The sequence below is a fragment of the Phyllostomus discolor genome, chromosome 5 (genome assembly GCF_004126475.2).
Source record: "Phyllostomus discolor isolate MPI-MPIP mPhyDis1 chromosome 5, mPhyDis1.pri.v3, whole genome shotgun sequence".
Classification (NCBI taxonomy): domain Eukaryota; kingdom Metazoa; phylum Chordata; class Mammalia; order Chiroptera; family Phyllostomidae; genus Phyllostomus; species Phyllostomus discolor.
The window spans coordinates 12523042-12541364 of NC_040907.2; the positions used below are offsets into that span (position 1 = coordinate 12523042).

The following is an 18323-nucleotide window of genomic DNA, read 5'->3' on the forward strand; positions in this document are numbered from 1 at the left end:
AAAACAGAGAAACCAACCAAAATCCTACTTGTGATTCCAGGAGAGCAGAGAATTCTTAGCATAGGTACCAAACACCCATATTATCAGAATTATTTATTACCCGCCAAAGTGCGTAAGAGACAGTAGAATTAGTTTCTAGATTTAGGTCTCAGTGATGTATTCTTCTAGGATAAGGATACAGCTGAAATTAAGTGTGGAAGACTGGAATCTATGATATGAAAGGCAAGGATCTTAGTAAAATACAAAATGATTTTTTTAAACTTCTTATTCACTAACCAATTCAATGTTATCTAGAAAAATCATTTACCACCATCCATGTAAGCAGCACATAAACAAGAGCTTGCATTTAAAAAGGAAATGGATGGTGGCTATTACAAGAAGTGGGAAAGATTCAAAGTGAGAGTAACACTTAGCTACTTCTGAGAATATACTAGAAACTTAAATGTAACCTACAGTTCAGCAGCTTTTAAAATTTCATGTTTATTCATATTTTTCAAAATATATGTACATAAAAAAAGGAAGATTTACAACAGGAAAGATTGCCTTACATGCGACACAAATTCCAATTAACTCATGATGGGATCACACATAATTATGAGTCTGATCAAGCCAACCTTCTCAAGTCCGTTTCCCAGCCAGACTTCAGGCTGCAGACGGGATCCTGGGGGACAACGCAAGTGGAATGAATGAAACGAACCGTTTTTGCTTCTGGCAGCACACCGGCCAGAAGATGTACACCAAAAAGTTTAAGACAGTTAAAATGTCAAGTGCCATGGGGAGGATAAATGGTAACCAAAATCAGTATTTCTCAAGTAGAAAGCCAGTACTATTTAACACAACTTCACAATACTAAAACAAAACAAGTAAGAGGTTAGGTAGTTGGGCTTCATTTCATTAAAAAAAAAAAAGTCTCAAAAAGGAAGCCACTTGCTTGATATTAAAAGTGCTGAGGAAAGGAAGGAGGGGAAAAGAACCCACGGATGGATCTGGAATCTATTTTATTTTGCAAAGTGTTTGTTTTTCCACTCAACATTTCCACATTAGCAATGATGTAACTCTCCAACATTTCCTTATAAAAAAAGACAAACGAGAAGTGAGAATTCATGCTTCCAATATTAAAAATATATTTAAACATTTGATCAAGATTTTATGTTTTGAGTTTTGCTAACACAGGTGACACCATAAATCACAAATTCAATATTCTCGCATTTCCTCTTCAGTCAGAAACCAATGGTGGAGAGGACTGGTGCTCGCCGGTGAGGGAGTGGAATGCCCTGGGCCAGAGACGGGTACCTGGAAATGATCCATGTGAAAAGTGGCCCAAAGGAGTCGTGCATCTTCAGAATCTAATTGAACCATAATATTTTTGGCTTATTCCCAAAGCTAAGACATCTCTGTGTTTATAGTAAGAGAGAAAGGTTTAGTGGAGTGGTTTTATAAATAAGATTAATTATTATAGCTATAGCTGGAGTCTCCAGGTAGAAGGCTTTATAATTCAGTCAGTGCTATATGCCTTCTTTTCACTTTCAGCACCTGACCAGCATTCTGTTCTTGATGCTTTCTACAAATATAAAAATCTTTGCAACTGTTTAGATAAAGCTGGAAGGGATTGGAAAAAAAAGGGGGGGTTGGGTGGAGGGCGAAAAAGGACAGGTGTAGGTTATACAGTTCAGGAAGTCCAGAATTATTGCAGAAATTAAAATGATAGCGGGCAGGGGCAGGCACCAAAGACAGCGCCTAAAGCTAACAAATACCTAAACTGGTTTATTTCTATTCCCTCCTCACAAGTTTAGAGGGGAGGGAAAAATGTAATTTTAAAAGCATCAAAACTAAAACAAATGCACACCGACCTTAGAAAATAAGATTTTAAATTTCATCACAATACCCTTTTTTCCTATAAAATTTACTTTTTTGCTTTGAAAGATTTCTTCACGGTGGATTTGCCCTTGCCAGGCAACTTCACCTCCTTTCTCACGCTGGCCACAGGCTTCTTTGAAGAGCCACCACTGGGCTTCTTGATGACTGAGGGTGAGGGTTTGGCTTTCTTGGCAGGAGTTTTGGCCTTGGGAGAGGCTTTCTTGGGCAGGGGCCTCGCCTTCCCCCGCTGGGCAGCTGGGACTTTGGGCCCAGGCTTGGACCCTCGCTGCTTCATGGGGGCGGCCTTCCATGACGACTTGGCCGGGGTTTTCTTCTGCAGCCTATGGACCAGAGAGCAGAGGGGGTCACTCAGCACCCGAGGGGGTCACTTTGCTAAGGTGACCAAACACTTTACCAAAAAAAAAAAAAAAAAAAAAAAAAAAAGAAACAGACTACTTAGGAGTCAACTGTGATAAGCCTAGAAATGTAATTTATTATTATTTTTTAACTAAAGGCCTTACTAAAATTGTATAAAATTCAACCAATTCATATACATTTCATGAGGTTTTTCTTAAGAAAACAGGACTTTTTTTGAATAACCAAACTGTGGATAAATATACAGGCTCGACCAAAGCATAAACTACATATTCACATGCTTCATTTCTTAAGTTCAGAGCCTCTAAATTTTCAAGACAAATTCAAATGTTACACAAACAACCTGAGCAAGTTCCTGAGTTTTCACACATCCATACCTTCTCTTAGGTGGAGGCTCTTCATCCTCAGAGTCTTCTTCTGATGAGTCATCTTCATCTTCATCCTCATCTTGAGAATCATCTGGCTCTTTCTTTGGAAATAAAACTCCTGGGCTATGGGGGAAAAAAAAAACCCCAAAAACAAAAAAAAACCCAGACTGGGTAAAGAGAAGTGCCATATAGGACAAGGGAAATAACATGGACCTAGAGACACATTCCCTCACTATTCCCCATTTCCTCCGAGCTTCCCCAAAGATGTCATGTTTCGGTTACAAATATCAGGTTACAATTCAACCTATTTTGAAAACACATACAAAGTTATGACAAATCTGTGAAAGTCCCGGACCATACCTCACTCCCTTCCTCCTTCCATTCAATGGAATTGACTCTCAATCATTTATTTATGACACGTCACGTGTATGGCTTTAAGAACTAACTTCAAGTTCAATGTTTGAACATTTCAGAGAATATGCATTCAAGCAGTAACACCTAGGCTTGCTCAGAAAGAACGAGAAATCTATACTTTACTCCTGCTAAAACAGGGCTTTCGTGGTACATGTCATGACCTTACTATAGAAATGAAAGTTAAGTGTTACAGCACAGGTGCACAGAACAATGCGTGGCCCATAAGAAGTGGTCAATGTATTTTTTGGTTCAATGAATAAATAAGGTATGTATTAGGGTTTTCAAGTAACGTCCCTGTCCCTATAGTATGAAAAAGGCAGATGAGGATTCTTGGAAGGAGTCAATATTCTTACTTGGTGCGGGACACCTAAAACATATATAGACAAAATCCTTTTATAATCTTCCTATTATTACCAATTATTTATTTATTATTATTATTATTAAAGATATTTATTAAAGAAGGAACAAACATCAAAATAACTGGCCAACGATCTCAAAGAATTCAATTCTTGGTTTCAGGAACATCTGGCTAACGATAAGCTCTGGCAGGATAGCCAAAATTCCTCTGTTCTTACATGAAAACCTTTTGCCCTAAAACAATACTGCCTCTTAATAGTCTTTATTTTCAAGTACAAAGTCTGTCCAGAAAAAGTCCAGCCATTATTAATACAACGAGAACAGTGTGTATGGTACCGATAGAACCTGACAGCGAAAGAGCACCAACTGGAAGGCACGTGTGTGAACGACGACAACTCCCCTGCACCCGTCAGTGGGGACGGCAGACACCACTGAGTGAGCACTTGTAATGTGTGGCCACTGCATTCAAAATGACTGAACAAGCAGAGCAACAAATCTGCATTAAATCTTGCATTAAGGTTGAACATTTCTCTTTGGAAACTATTTGGATGATTCAGAAGGTCGCAGGTATGGGCGACTGGTGATTTGAGAGCTTCTTCATGACAACGTGCCTGCTCAGACATCACGTCTCATGCAATTTGTTGGCGAAACATCAAATCATCCGGGTGCCTCAGCACCCCAAAAACCCAGATTTGGTGCCCTGTGACTTCTGGCCTTTCCTAAAACTAAAATCATCTTTGAAAGGGGAGAGATTTCAGACCATCGATGAGATTCAGAAAAATACAATGGGGCAGCTGATGGTGATTGGGAGAACTGTGTGAGGTCCCAAGGCATCTGCTTTGAAGGGGACTGAGGCATCACTGTCCTATGTACAATGTTTCTTGCATTTCCTATCTTCTTCAATAGATGTTTCTATCTGTCAGATTACAAAACTGGATACTTTCTGGACAGACCTTGTGTATCCAGTTTAGTGTAATAGCAATACGGGTCAAATAAGCCAAGCTTGTAACCTAGTATCAGATTTTAAACTTACAATGACCAATACTTCATACTACAGGCTAAGTGCTTGTTTACCTGGGATAATAGGGAAAACAGAGCTGGAAGGTACCACTGAATCCTTTACCAGAGATCTGTTCCATCCACCCGTTCTTTTCGCATTTTTGCAGGGTTTTCTTCAGCAAATGCACTGAAAAATATTAAAAAATGAAGAAAGTTATTCAAATTTGGTAATTCTCTCAACCACAATCACTTATATATCAATTTAATGTCCTGTCACATACAGTAGTTGACATGTTCTAAGAGAATCCTTTGTGGTCAAGCGGATTAACTAATTCACTAAACAATTATTAAGGCCCACAAATTTGTCAAGAGTTAAATTATGGTTAAAGAGTTGAGAGCCCACTGAGTTAAATTCCTCATTTCACAGAAAGGGAAGGAGAAGCCTAGAGTGGTTAGTGACTAGCCCACCGTTGTGTATGTATGGCTAATAGCTGACCTAAGAGTAAATCTCCCATTATTTCCATTCATTCAAACATCTATTGAGTAACTGTAAGAACAGATGATCATCTCGGAGACTACCCACAAAGATAAACAGAACCAATTTCTCACGAATCAGCAGAGAGTACCAGAACAATACCACAGCTCCTAAAGGCCTAATTCTCACTTTTCATACATTTTATAGGAATTCTGTGTCTAAAAAAAGAGCAGCAATACCAGTGAAACTAAAAAGGTTAATAACCAATTTCACTTTCTAACACTTGGCAAAAAGAGAAAATCATTAAATAGTCTATAAGAGTCAATTAAACACAGTATATATCTTAAGTAAGGAAGAAAAGTTTATTGAAAACACCAGTTTTCAAAGCATACAAGAAAAGAAAAATTAGACTGGACTTCCGGCAAGATGGAGGAATAGGTGGACGCACCGTACCTCCTCGTACAACCAAGATTAGAAAACCAATAATTTACAACAATAATTTACTATCAGAATAACACCCAGATCCGGCAGAGGATTTATCTGAATGGAAGTCGGGCAGCCAAGAAGTTGAAGTAGACGCGTTCATCCGGACTGGTAGGAGAAGACGAGCCGAGCGGGCGCGGGGCTGGCTCGGGTCAGTGGCTCGCGGAGGTCGGGGGAAGGTTTGGCGCGAAATCGGCGCAAAAGCCATCGGGCGCGCAAGAAGGCAGCGGTGATCCCTGAGTACGCCAGCTGCGGCTGGCAGACCCAGAGGGGCAGCGATTGTGGACCAGGGCAGAACTCGCGGCCCAGAAGCCCAGACAAGGGTCTGAGTCCAGGGGAACGGAACTACCGCCATTGTTTTCTCCCGCCCCGCTCCCGCTTCGCCCCCACATATAACGTCACAATCTAGCGACCGGGGTGCCCAGCCCCGGTGAGCACCTAAGGCTCCGCCCCCCACCGTAACAAGAGCTACCAGACTGGGAAAAAAAAAAGGAGAGACAGGGGAAAAAAAATATGTTTTCAACAGAGCAGATCAGTCCCCCAGGACTCATCCTTTTGAGCGACCAAGAATTAGCCAATCTATCAGATGCGCAGTTCAAAACACTGGTGATCAGAAAGCTCACGGAACTGGTGGATTTTGGACGAAATTTAGATGAAAGAATGCAGATTACCATAAAACAGATGCAGGAAGACATGCGGAGGAGAGCCAATAGTGAAAGGAAGGAATATAAGTCTCAAAACACTACAGTGGACCAGAAGGAAGATAGAATCAACCAAGCAGGAAAGCATGATGAAATAAGAATTCAAAAAATTGAGGAAAAGATTAAGAGCATCCAAGACACCTTTAAACGTTCCAATATCCGAATTATAGGGGTACCAGAATGGGAAGGGGAAAAGCAACAGATTGAGCACGTATTTGAACAAATAATAAAGGAGAACTTCCCCAATCTGGCAAAGGGAACAGTCTTCCAAGAAATCCAAGAAGCTCAGAGAGCCCCAAAGAAGTTGGACCCAAGAAGGAACACACCAAGGCACATCATAATTACATTAGCCAAGGTAAAAATGAAGGAGAGAATCCTAGAAGCAGCAAGAGATAAGGGGACAGTAACCTACAAAGGAGTTCCCATCAGACTGTCAGCTGATTTCTCCAAAGAGACCTTACATGCAAGAAGGGGCTGGAAAGAAATATTCCAAGTCATGAAAGACAAGGACCTACATCCCAGATTGCTCTATCCAGCAAAACTCTCATTTAGAATGGAAGGGCAGATAAAGTGCTTCTCAGATAAGGTCAAGTTAAAGGAGTTCATCATCACCAAGCCCTTATTTTATGAAATGCTAAAGGGACTTATCTAAGAAGAGAAGATAAAGAAAAGACATGTATAGTAAAAGGACAGCAAACTCACAAATATTAACAACCACACCTAAAGCAAAACCAAAAGAAACTAAGTAAACAATTAGAACAGGAACAGAACCACAGAAATGGAGGGCACATGGAGGGTTAGCAGCAGGGGGGTGGGAGGAGGAGAGAGGGGGAAAAGGTATAGAGAATAAGTAGCATAGAATGTAGGTTGAAAATAGATAGGGGAGGGCAAGAATAGTACAGGAAATGTAGAAACTAAAGAACTCATAAGTATGACACATGGACATGAACTAAAGGGGGAAATGTGGGTGGGAGGGGGGTACAGGGTGGAGGGGAGAGAAGGGGGGAAATGGGACAACTGTAATAGCATAATCAATAAAATATATTAAAAAAAAAAAGCATACAAGAAGAAAACAATCAGAAAGCATTTACTTCAGTGTTAAAATATACACATTGCATAATTGTCAAAAGCCAGTACTGAGATTTCAAAATTACCTTTTTATTTAAAATAATACATAGGGTCGGGCACAAACAACACCCTTTTATAATTACAAAATATTTCATTACAAAATCATAAGCATATAAATTCTTTTTAAAAAAGATTTATTTATTTTTAGAGAGAGGGGATAGGAGGGAGAAAGAGAGGGAGAGAAACATCAATGTGTGGTTGCCTCTCACATGCCCTCTACTGGGGACCTGGCCTCCAACCCAGGCACATGCCCTGACTGGGAATCGAACCAGTGACCCTTTGGTTCACAGGTCCATGCTCAATCCACTGAGCTACATCAGTCACGGCATAAGCATGTAGTTCCGTAACACCACAATACCACCCTCAAGCACATCATATGACATTTTAGGTGAAATGTTCAAATTAAAACTATAAATTATTACATCCATATTATTACCCTACCAACCACACTCAAGCAGGCCTTACTTCTGCCAAACCCTGTATTATAGTGTGCATTTTCTGTTACTCCCATATTTTTTATCCTATACCAATGGGCCTATTCTAGTAGTGCACTGAGGAAAATACACAATCTCATTAATCTGTATGTGATAATGCTGCTAAGGCAAGGTTTCTAATCTCAAATTACCACCTGACAGGGTAAAGACTTTATGAAAAAAGTATTTTCTGTTACAGGGCTTACGTCAATCAGAAAATAAGCAGTATTTTAAAATACTGGTTTGGCTTCAAGTTGAAGTGAGATTTTTGGTAAACATTCAGAAATAAGCAAGAAAACAGTATACTTGAGAGGTGCTTAAAATTTTTTTCCCTTTAAATACTCTATTTTTAGAGAGAAAGGGAGGGAGGGAGAGAGAGAGAGAGAAAGATACATTCATCAGCTATTTTTCATATACCCCCAACTGGGGACCTGGCCTGCAATCCACGCATGTGCCACAACCAGGAATTGAACTCGCAACCCTTCAGTTGGCAGGCCAGCACTCAGCCCACTGAGCCACACTAGCCAGGGACTTGAGAGGTGTTTTGAACATAGAGACTTACCTAAGTTATAATTAAAATATCAGAAAAATCTTTACAGCAAAGTAAAATCAAATTCTGATCTGTAGCAGACATTGTAAATTAAGGATAAGCCTTGCTTTTGTCTATTTCTCTTTTTAGTAAATGCATTAAATTCATAAAATTGTTGTTCTTGGTTTTCAGTCGGCAGCTAGTCCTTTTGTCATAGGTAGCATCATCTCTAGGTATTTTCCACAATTGCTCTAATCCCTGTAAAATGCACACAACTTAGACTCTTACTTTGATAGTTAGAATTGGTCCCTGGGTGGTTCTCCAGGACATACTTCTTCAGAGCAGTGGTGGAGCAGGTCTTCGGTTCATTCATGGCAGCAATGGCGGACAAGATTGCATATTCCATCAGGCTTCCACCAAGGAGGGGTTTCTCCCCTGATTTCTTCAGCTGTTTTCCAAGGAGGAAGAGAAAAGCATCAAGACAACACTCTCCCAAAGCAGGTCAAGACAAGACTCCTCTGCACCAGGTGGGTCGGAGTTCCTGCATTAGCACAGATATGTTTTACAATCAATTGTCAGGTTAGGGACTTTCTCTTCCCACTTCTCAGGTATTCAATCTATCTGAGGAGTCCCAGCCCTCCTGTGACTATTTTCTCTTTCCATCTACCCCTCTGTCCAACTTAAAATAGCAATGGCTAACCTAGGCCAGAGACAGTGACAGCTCTACCCCAATGAACAGGTTAACTTGTTAGGCCCCTAATAAATCAGGATGCAGCCTGGCTGGTATAGCTCAGTGGATTGAGCATGGGTCTGCGAAGCAAAGGGTCACTAGTTTGATTCCCAGTCAGGGCACATGCCTGCGTTGCCGATAGGTTCCCAGCGTGGGGCGCACGGGAGGCAACCACACATTGATGTTTATCATCCTCTTTCTCCTTTCCTTCCCCCCTCTCTAAAAATAAACAAAATCTATAATAAACAAACAAACAAACAAATAAATCAGGATGCTTTTACTTGAGAATACTTCCTTTTCTTGAACCTGAAAAATGGAGTAGTTATAAAAATAATAGCCTTTTAAAACCCTATGGGAAAATAGCAAAAGAAAAGCTTGGTAAATATTTAGGATATCGTACAATAGAAAATTACACAGGATAGTTCAAGGACAAAGGGCTAGGAAACAAAGCTGAACACCAATAAGCAAGAGTTTGGGGGAAGGAAACTCCAGTATGGTTCACAACAGTGATTCTCAAAAAGTGGCCCACATACCCCAGCGCAAGGCTCCCGAGACCCTTTCAAAGGATATGCAAGTCAAAACTATTTTCCTGATAATATTAAGATGTAATATGCCTTTTCCACCAACTGTAGTGACATCTACAGATGGTGGAGAAGTTGATGGATAAAATTGCTGCTACCTTACCACACATCAAGGCAGAAGCACAAAACCTACACAGTAGGTATTATAGTCTTTACAGCTATGCTCTTGTGGTTTAAAAAAAAAAAAAGCTAGTTTCACTTAGGAATATTCCTGATGAAGTAGTACAAATTATTTTATTAAATCTCAAATCCAATGCATGTCTCTGATAGTTTATAGGGTGAAATGGGAAGAAGGCATAAAGCACGCAGGCTGTACATATGATGATGGTCTCAAGCAAAACAGCCATGATTATTTGAGTTGTGAGCTGAACTGGCTGCATTTTTCATGGAATACCCTTTTTACTTGAAGGAACTACTAACAGATAAACTATGGTTATTCAGACTTAGGTATCTGGTAGACATCTTCTTGAAAATAAATTAAGCAAGCCTGTCACTTCAAGGAAAACAACTAACAGTATTTGTTGCCAGTGATAAAATTAAACTTATTAAAAGAAAACAAATTGGGAAAACTTTTATCTACCATTGTGAGTTTGATCAGTGGGTGATGTCATCAGAACAGTGAATGTGATTTTTGTAACTGATGAACTGTGTCAAATTTTAAAAATCTGCATAATTCAGTGAACCACTATTTTCCAAATGATTGTTACAAAATTGTGCATGGTTAAAAGAGCCACTCAAAGTTCAAGACAGACCAAAAGATTCTAAGGTAACAGAGTCTAAGAAGTTCACTGACATTTCAAGTTCCATATGTCAACTAACCTTTGGAATTACAAACATCAATTAATTAACATACCATATTAACAGAGTTAAGGAACTAAAACCACATAATTATCTCAAGAAACACAGAAAAAGCACCTAACAAATGGAACATCCATTCATAATAAAACCCCCAGCAAACCGTTTTAAAAGGGAACTGGCTCAACCTGGTAGTAGGCACGTATGAAAAGCCTACAGCTAACGGAACGGTGAAGACTGAACAGATGAGGATGTCTGCTCCTATCACTGTGCGGGAATTTCTACCCAAACGCAAAGGAGGAAAAAAAAAAAAAAAAAAAAGATGTCCAGATTGGAAAGAAAGAAGTAAAATGGTCTTTATTTGCAGGTAACAGAATCCTGTATATGTAGGAAAGTCCTAGGGAATCCACGAGAGTCTTAAGGAACCCATGAAAAACCTACTAGAACTACTAAATGAGTTCAGGAAAGTTTCAAGATACAACAGCAACAGATTAATCAGCTGTATTTCTATAGACTACTGATGAACAACCTGAAAATGAAAATAAGAAAATGCTTTTCACAACAGCATGGAAATATTTAGGAAAAAATTTAACTAAGAAATATAAGACATATACACTTAGAACTACATAGTATTGCTGAGAGAAGTTAAAAATCTAAATAAATGGAGACAGGTGCCCTTTACAACTCAATGTTGTAAAAAGAATAACTCTCCCCTAAATAATCTATAAATTTATTGCAATCTCTCCTAAAATCCAGGCTGACTTTTTTGTAAAAATTGACAAGTAGATCCTAAAATTCATGTGGAAATGCACAGGACCCAGATTAGTTAAAATAATTTTGAGAAAGGAAAAGACAATTTATATTTACTAAGTTCAAACTTAACTACAAAGCTCGAGTTGCCAAGACAATGGAATTCTGGCATAAGAATTCACATGCAGATCAATGGAAGAGAAGTGAGTGTCCAGAAATAAATTTATGGTCAACTGATTTTTGATAAAGGTGCCGAGGCAATTCAAAGAGAGAAGGCGGTCTTTTCAACAAATGACATCGGGACAATTGGATGGCCCCATGCAAAAACATGAATTTATATACCCTTACCCTATATCATAAACAAAATCTAATTCAAATCTGATCACAGACCTAAATGTGAGCACTAAACCCATAAAACTCTTAACAGGAAACACAGGAGTAAATCTTTGTGACCTTAAATTAGGAAATAATTTATTAAATATGATACTAACAGCACAAGTAAGTTAAAAAAAATAAATTGGACTTCACCAAAATTCAACACTTTTGCCCTGGCTGGCATAGCTAATTGGATTGAGCACAGGCCTGTGAACCAAAGGGTCACTGGTTCGATTCCCAGTTGAGGCACATGCCTGGGTTGCAGGCCAGGTCCCCCATGGGGGCCATGTGAAAGGCGACCACACACTGATGTTTCTCTCCCTTTCTCCCTCCTTTCCCCTCTCTAAAAAAAAAAAAAAAAAATCTAACACTTTTGCCCTGGCCAGTGTGGCTCAGTTGGTTGGAGCACTGTCCAGTAGACCTATAGGTTGCAGTCTGATTCCCAGTCAGGGCACACACCCAGGTTACTGGTTCAATCCCCAGGTGGGGTACATATAAGAAGGCAGCAGATCGATGTTTCTCACATCAATGTCTCTTTCTCTCCTCCCTCCTTTCTAAAAGCAATGAAAAAAATGTCCTCAGGTGAGGATAAAAACAACAACAACAAAAAAAACACCTTTGCGCTTCAAAAGATACTATTAAGAAAGTGAAAGCATAGGCCGCAGACTAGGAGAAAATATATGCAAATCATCAACCTGATGAGGAACTTGTGTACAGTTATAGAACTCTTCTAATTCAATAAGACAAATAACCTAATATTAAAAATAGGCAAAGGATCTGAATAAACTTTTCACTAAACAAGATAAACTAATGTCCATCAAGCTCATGAAAAAATGGTCAACATTAGTAGTCACCATGAAAATGCCAACCAAAACCACGATATTCCATGCACTAAGTACTAGTACGGCTATAATAAGAGAGACATTAACTACTGTTGACAAAGATATGCAGAAACTGGAACCCTTAATAATTGCTGGTGAGACTGAAATGATGCAGCCACTTTGGCAGTTTCTTAAAACATAAATTTACTATACAGTCCAGCAAGTCTATACTCCTAGTTATATACCCGAGTGAAATAAAGACATATATCCACACAAAGATTTGAATGTAAACAGTTAAATTAATTATAACAGCTAAAAGGTAGAAGTAACCCAAAGGTTTATCAGCTCATGAATGGATAAACACAATGTGTTAGATCCATACAATGGAATATTTTACAATGAAAAGGAATAAAAGTACTAATTCGTGCTGCAACATAGATAAAACTCAGAAACTATATGCTAAGTAAAAGAAACTAGTCACGAAAGACCACATATTGTGTAATCCTATTGATACGAAACATACAGAAAAGGCAAATTTATACAGAAAGTATATTAGTAGATTGGGAATCAGCAGGGATGGGAATGGGGACTACAAATGGGCACGAGAGATCTTTCCTGAGTGATGCAAATGTTCTAAAACTGGATTGCAGGGATGGCGGTACAACTCTATAATTTATTAAAAATGAACTATAAATTTCAATTTTAAATTAGTATATTTTACAGTACATACATCATACCTCAATAAAAAAGCAGAAGTTTGGGTATAGTATCAAAGAATAATATCCACAACTATTTAAAAATTATCTTAAAATACTCCCTCCTTTTAAATCTATTTCTGAGTTGAATTTTTTCACAGATGTAACCTAAAATATACTGAAAACAAGTATCAGCAATCTTCTATTGGGGTAGACTTTGAAGACTTTTACAGAAAAGTAATAAACAGTGTCCTTCTTTTCATTTAAAAAATATAGTTATTTTTCACAAAAATGTTATTTGAACATGTAACGGGTTTTTTTGTTGTTTATTTTTAAATGAATTAAATGTTTAATATTTTCTTCAGTTTAGATTTCTAACACAATAAATACTGATAGGTATAACCCACATAAACAAAGGCTCTTGGGGTCCTCAATACATTTTTAGAGCATAAGGAGGTCCTGAAAGCAAAGCTTTTGAGAACCACTTCACTACAACCAAGCGTTTTGGCCTCTAACCTGGAATGTTCCAGAAGCACCTTTACCAGTTATTTGTTCTAACTGGCCTCTCTCTACTGCTCTCTGCAGGGCATTCTTTAACAGCTGAGGTCTGTAGAGAAAACAAAAAATAGTGATAAATGTTATCAATGAGGAAAGATTTGAAGAAATAGATCCAGGGTTACTCCCTGAACTAATGTTCTGATTTCTTTTACAAGTAGTACTTTGCCAAAATGGAAAATAAAGCAATAAATTACTGGTACTCTTTTCCTCAAGCATGGACACTAAGTCATTATCTATACATACAGACCCGTTCCCAAAATGTCAGGACACTCCAAAACCTATCATTTATTAGTAGCAGACCACAACAGCAACCAAACTGTGTAATCAAGCAAAGAATGGGTATCTTTTAAAAGTTCCATCCAACTCTAGAATTGAGGCAAAATTCCCAGATGGTTTTTAAAAAGTATATACACACGTTAACAAAAAACTGAGTCATTTTTTATAAACCGGTATTTAAAAACACTTAATGAAATACCATTCCCAGAGAATGAAAAGGATTATTTTTAACATAGTATTTCTGACTTAAGAGGCTTGTCTTTTAAAAAAGCAAGCAAGCAAACAAACAAACAAAGTTATCAAAACCAAATGGCAGGCAAGAAGAAACTGAGTATTATTAAAAACATAAGAATAAATAGCCTTGGCTGGTATAGCTCAGTGGATTGAATGCCAGTCTGTGAACCAAAGGGTCGCTGGTTCGATTCTCAGTCAGGGCACACGCCTGGGTTGTGGGCCAGGTCCCCAGTTGGGGGTGTGTGTGAGAGGCAACCACACATTGATGTTTCCCTCGTTCTCTTTCTCCCTCCCTTCCCCTTTCTCTGAAAATAAATAAATAAAACCTTAAAACACACACACACACACACAACACACACACACACACACACACACACACACACGAATAAATAAAAATAGCCCTGGCTGGGCAGGATGGTTGGTTAGAGTGTCATCCTGATAGGCTAAGGTTGTAGGTCGGATCCCAGGTCAGGGCACATACAAAAGTCTGGTGATGTGATTTGCCACATCCCTCAAGAATGCTGCAACAGCACCCAGCGAGGGGAATACCTTATCTAAAAACTGGTCAGCTGCTGGTCAGACAGAAAATATCACTGGGGCAGCCCACAGAGGGGCGGAATAATGACAGCCAAATTATCATCAGTTGAGGTGCTTCATTGAGGTTTGATATTTTCCTTTGGAGAAAAGTTGAATATTTTGTAACCACTAAGCATCACAGTCTGAGTTGACATCAGAGTTACTCCTTACACCATCCATATGCTTGGGAAAGAAGAGGAGAAGGGATCCCTCATGTTCTAACAGGATGCTATAGACTAGAACTATACTGTCAAATTTTGTGCACCCCTGACACTCCATATGAATAAATTCCCACTAAAAACAACCCCCAATGAAAAGCCAGTGCTGTTCATAAGTCAGAACGAGTATGATTTATGTCATGATCCAAAACATATACACATGCACACTCTCAAGTCATTCATCCCACGAACATGTATAAAGTATTTATTATGGTTACGCAGGAACAAACACACAGACCTGGTCACTAAACTCAAGGAATTTAGGAGATTTTAAGTACCATAATTATGGTAACGAATGGTAAGGGTCAGGGTTGAAGTACATGCACAGAGCTTTGGGAACATAATCGAGGCAGTAATTTAACTGTGAAACAAATTTTCTATTACTTGTCTTGTAAGTTAGCTGGCATATGAGGGTAATCACATAAGCTTAAATAGAACACTGAAACCCTGACTCTTACCAAATTAAGTAACTGGTCTGAAAAGAATCGTCCTAACCATGGTTCCAATGCTCCAGGATTGAGTATCAGTTAACTCAGTTCCCTTCAACACCAATTATTACTTTAGCATTCACCTTGTCTTAAGGAAGAGTTTCATCACCCATCCAAAGTTCTTTGTCACTCCTATCTTCAGGTAAATCCATATTTACCAACTGCTTTAAAGCTTCTCAGATTGACCCAATCTCTCAATCACTGCCGTAACCTTAATATTGTACACGCCACCACAACCTCCCTTCTGGGCTCCGCACTGTTTGCACTGTGCACTCCACTATGAGGTCAATACGCCTACAAAGACCCCCGTCATGAAGTTACCTAACAGAACAGGTGCCAGGTCTAAATGCCTCAACCCACACTCCAAGTCTTCCACAGCATGGCCCCGCCCTGTTAGTCTAGACCCAGTCAGACCCGGGCTTCTTTCAGTTCCCAAAAAAGAACGCCAACTCCTGGCTCTGAAATTTCCTACTGAAGCTCCTTTCCCATCCTCTTCCCGTAAACCTCCATTGTCCCCCCACTCTATTATCCCACCTAAATACACATTCTTCTAGAGCGAACCAAAGGCCCGCCTCATTAACTCACTGCTAACTCCCACACACAGCTCTTTTCTGAAAATTTCTCTAGCCCGTATCACACCATTCTGCATATACTATGGTGCCAAGTGCTGTTCTAAATACTTTACATGTATGGAATAAATAAGATAACACAACTCCAAAAAATAGGTACTATTATTGCCCATTCTTCACTTAAGGCAAAAAGACAGAAAAATTAAGTAATTTCTCGACAGTGGAAGAACCAGATTATAAACTTGGGCAGTCTGATTCCCAATTCTGCATTCTTCCTCATTATATAATGCCTGCCCTTTCCAATATAAAACTCTAAACAGTGCAAAAGGCAAGAGGTGTATAACTTAAAAATAAAATAAAGTTCTGGCTTTACTCTTAAACAGGTAACCCTGGATAAAAATGTTTTGGGGTCCCCCTTTCAAAAAATATTTTGATTATGCTATTACAGTTGCCCCAATTTCCTCCCCCTTTACATCCGTCTCTCTGCCCGCTACCTCCATTCCCTCTAGCCATCACCCCCTAGTTCGTGTCCATGAGTCATGTATGTGAGTTCTTTGGCTTCTCCATTTTTTATACTATTCCTTAACATCCCCACCTATTTTCTCCCTACCAATTAGTTGTCTTCATCCCTAAACTTTCCCCCCATCCTCCTCCTTCCGTCTCCCAGCCTACAACCCTCCAAATGATCTCCATGCCTATGATTCTGTTCCTGTTCTGGTTATTTGCTTAGTTGGTATTTTTAAATTCAGTTGATAGTTGCGAATTTGTTGGCATTTTAATGCTTATAGTTTTGATCTTGATCTTTTTCTTAAATAAGTCCCTTTAACATTTCATGTAATAATGGCTTGGTAAAGATGAACTCCTTTAACTTTACCCTGTCTGGGAAGCACTTATCTGCCCTTCCATTCTGAACGATAGCTTTGCTGAATTGAGTAATTCAGGTTGCAGGTCTTTGCTTTTCATCATTTTAAATACTTTCTGCCTGTTCCTTCTTGCCTGCAAACTTTCTTTTGAGAAATCAGCTGACCGTCTTATGGGAACTCCTTTGTAGGTAACTTCCTTCTTTTCTCTTGCCGCTTTTAAGCTTCTCTCTTTATCTTTAAGCTTTGGCATTTCAATTATGATGTGTCTCAGTGTGGTCCTCTTTGGGTCCAATCTGTTTGGGACTCTCTGTGCTTCCTGGAGTTGTATGTCTATTTCCTTCACCAAATTAGGGATGTATTCTCAATTTTTCAAGTAAGTTTTCAATGTCTTCTTCCTCTTGTTATCCTGCTGGCATCCCTATGATTTGGATGTTGGTACATTTGGTGATATCCCAGAGGCTCCTTATAGTATCCTTGTTTTTTTCTTCTTGCTCTTCTGGTTGAATGCTTATTTCTTCCTTACATTGCAAATTGTTGATTTGAATATCTGCTCCATCCCCTCCACTGTTGGTTCCCTGTAGATTTTTATTTCTCTTAATGTAAACTTCATTTCTTTCTGGCTCCTTTTTATGCTGTTGCCATATTCAGTGAGTTCTTTGAGCATCCTTACATGTTGGTTATCTCCGTTTTGTTTAGTTCTTTTGCTGAGGTTTTGCTGTTTTCATTTGGGCCATACTTCGTCTCCTCATTTTGGCAGCCTCCCTGAGTTTGTTTCTGTGTTTAGGTAAAGCTACTTTGACTCCATCTTAGTAGTCAGGCCTACTATAGAAAAGGCAACTGTAAATTGCATGAAGTGGAGCCGTAGGTAATCACCAGGGTGGACAGGCCTCAGAGAGGCGACAATGTGGCTGCCTGGCTTCTGGAGGTTTGCCTGGCACGCTCCCTGTTTGAAATCACTTCATTTACTCCCCCTATGTGACTGGTGCCCTTCCAGCTGTTATCCTGGTGCTGAATCCCACGAAGGTGGGTTTGTGTACAACCTCCATCCATGTGGACCCTTTAAGTAGAGTCTCCTGCATTTCTGGCAGTTTCTTCTGCAGCCTCAACCCCTCACTGGTTTTTGCAACCAGAAGTTATAGAGATTTATCTTCCTCGTATTGGAACCCTGGACTATGTGGTCTGGTCTGGGGCTGCGATCACTGGCTCCCAAGGTATCCCTCCCAATTTTTATCTGCCACACATGAATGTGGGACCACCCATTCTACCTCTCCGTGTCACACTCTATCTCCACCGCTCCTACCTGTCTGGAAGAATGTGGATTCTTTAAATCCTTGGTTGTCGGTCTTCCACACAGCTCAATTTTCTGACAGTTCAGGATATTAATTTGTTTTGAGGTCTAGTTGTAATTCATTCTGTGGTTGAGTGAGGAGGCGAAGCATGTTTACCTATGCTTCCAACTTGACCACAGGTCCTCTGGATAAAGTTTTTATCAGCAAAATTGAGGTACGAATATATTAAGTCTATTTTGGAAACTATAGGAAACAATGTAAACAAGTGTTTTAGAAAGCAGGGAATAGTGGGCAACTCTTGGTGGCCATGTTTTCAACTTGGAGAAATTCAGTTTGCATTGAGAAA

At 39.3% G+C, this 18323-nt stretch overlaps 1 protein-coding gene across 7 annotated transcripts in view; it reads right to left on the bottom strand.

Moving 5' to 3' along the window:
- Nucleotides 1-461: 461 nt before the first annotated feature.
- HP1BP3 (heterochromatin protein 1 binding protein 3) overlaps nucleotides 462-18323 on the bottom strand; it is a 39922-nt gene continuing 22060 nt past the window's right edge. For 6 of the 7 annotated variants that reach the window (XM_028511161.2, XM_036025464.1, XM_036025466.1 and 3 more), the window contains 5 exons: nucleotides 13423-13513; nucleotides 8448-8607; nucleotides 4446-4557; nucleotides 2610-2723; nucleotides 462-2198 (listed from right to left, as the gene is read on the bottom strand). In XM_028511161.2, coding sequence (XP_028366962.1) covers nucleotides 1904-2198; nucleotides 2610-2723; nucleotides 4446-4557; nucleotides 8448-8607; nucleotides 13423-13513 — 772 coding nt within the window. In that variant the 3' untranslated portion in view covers nucleotides 462-1903. Of the gene's footprint in view, nucleotides 2199-2609; nucleotides 2724-4445; nucleotides 4558-8447; nucleotides 8701-13422; nucleotides 13514-18323 lie in introns of those variants that run through there. The other variant, XM_036025467.1, reaches the window with a different exon arrangement.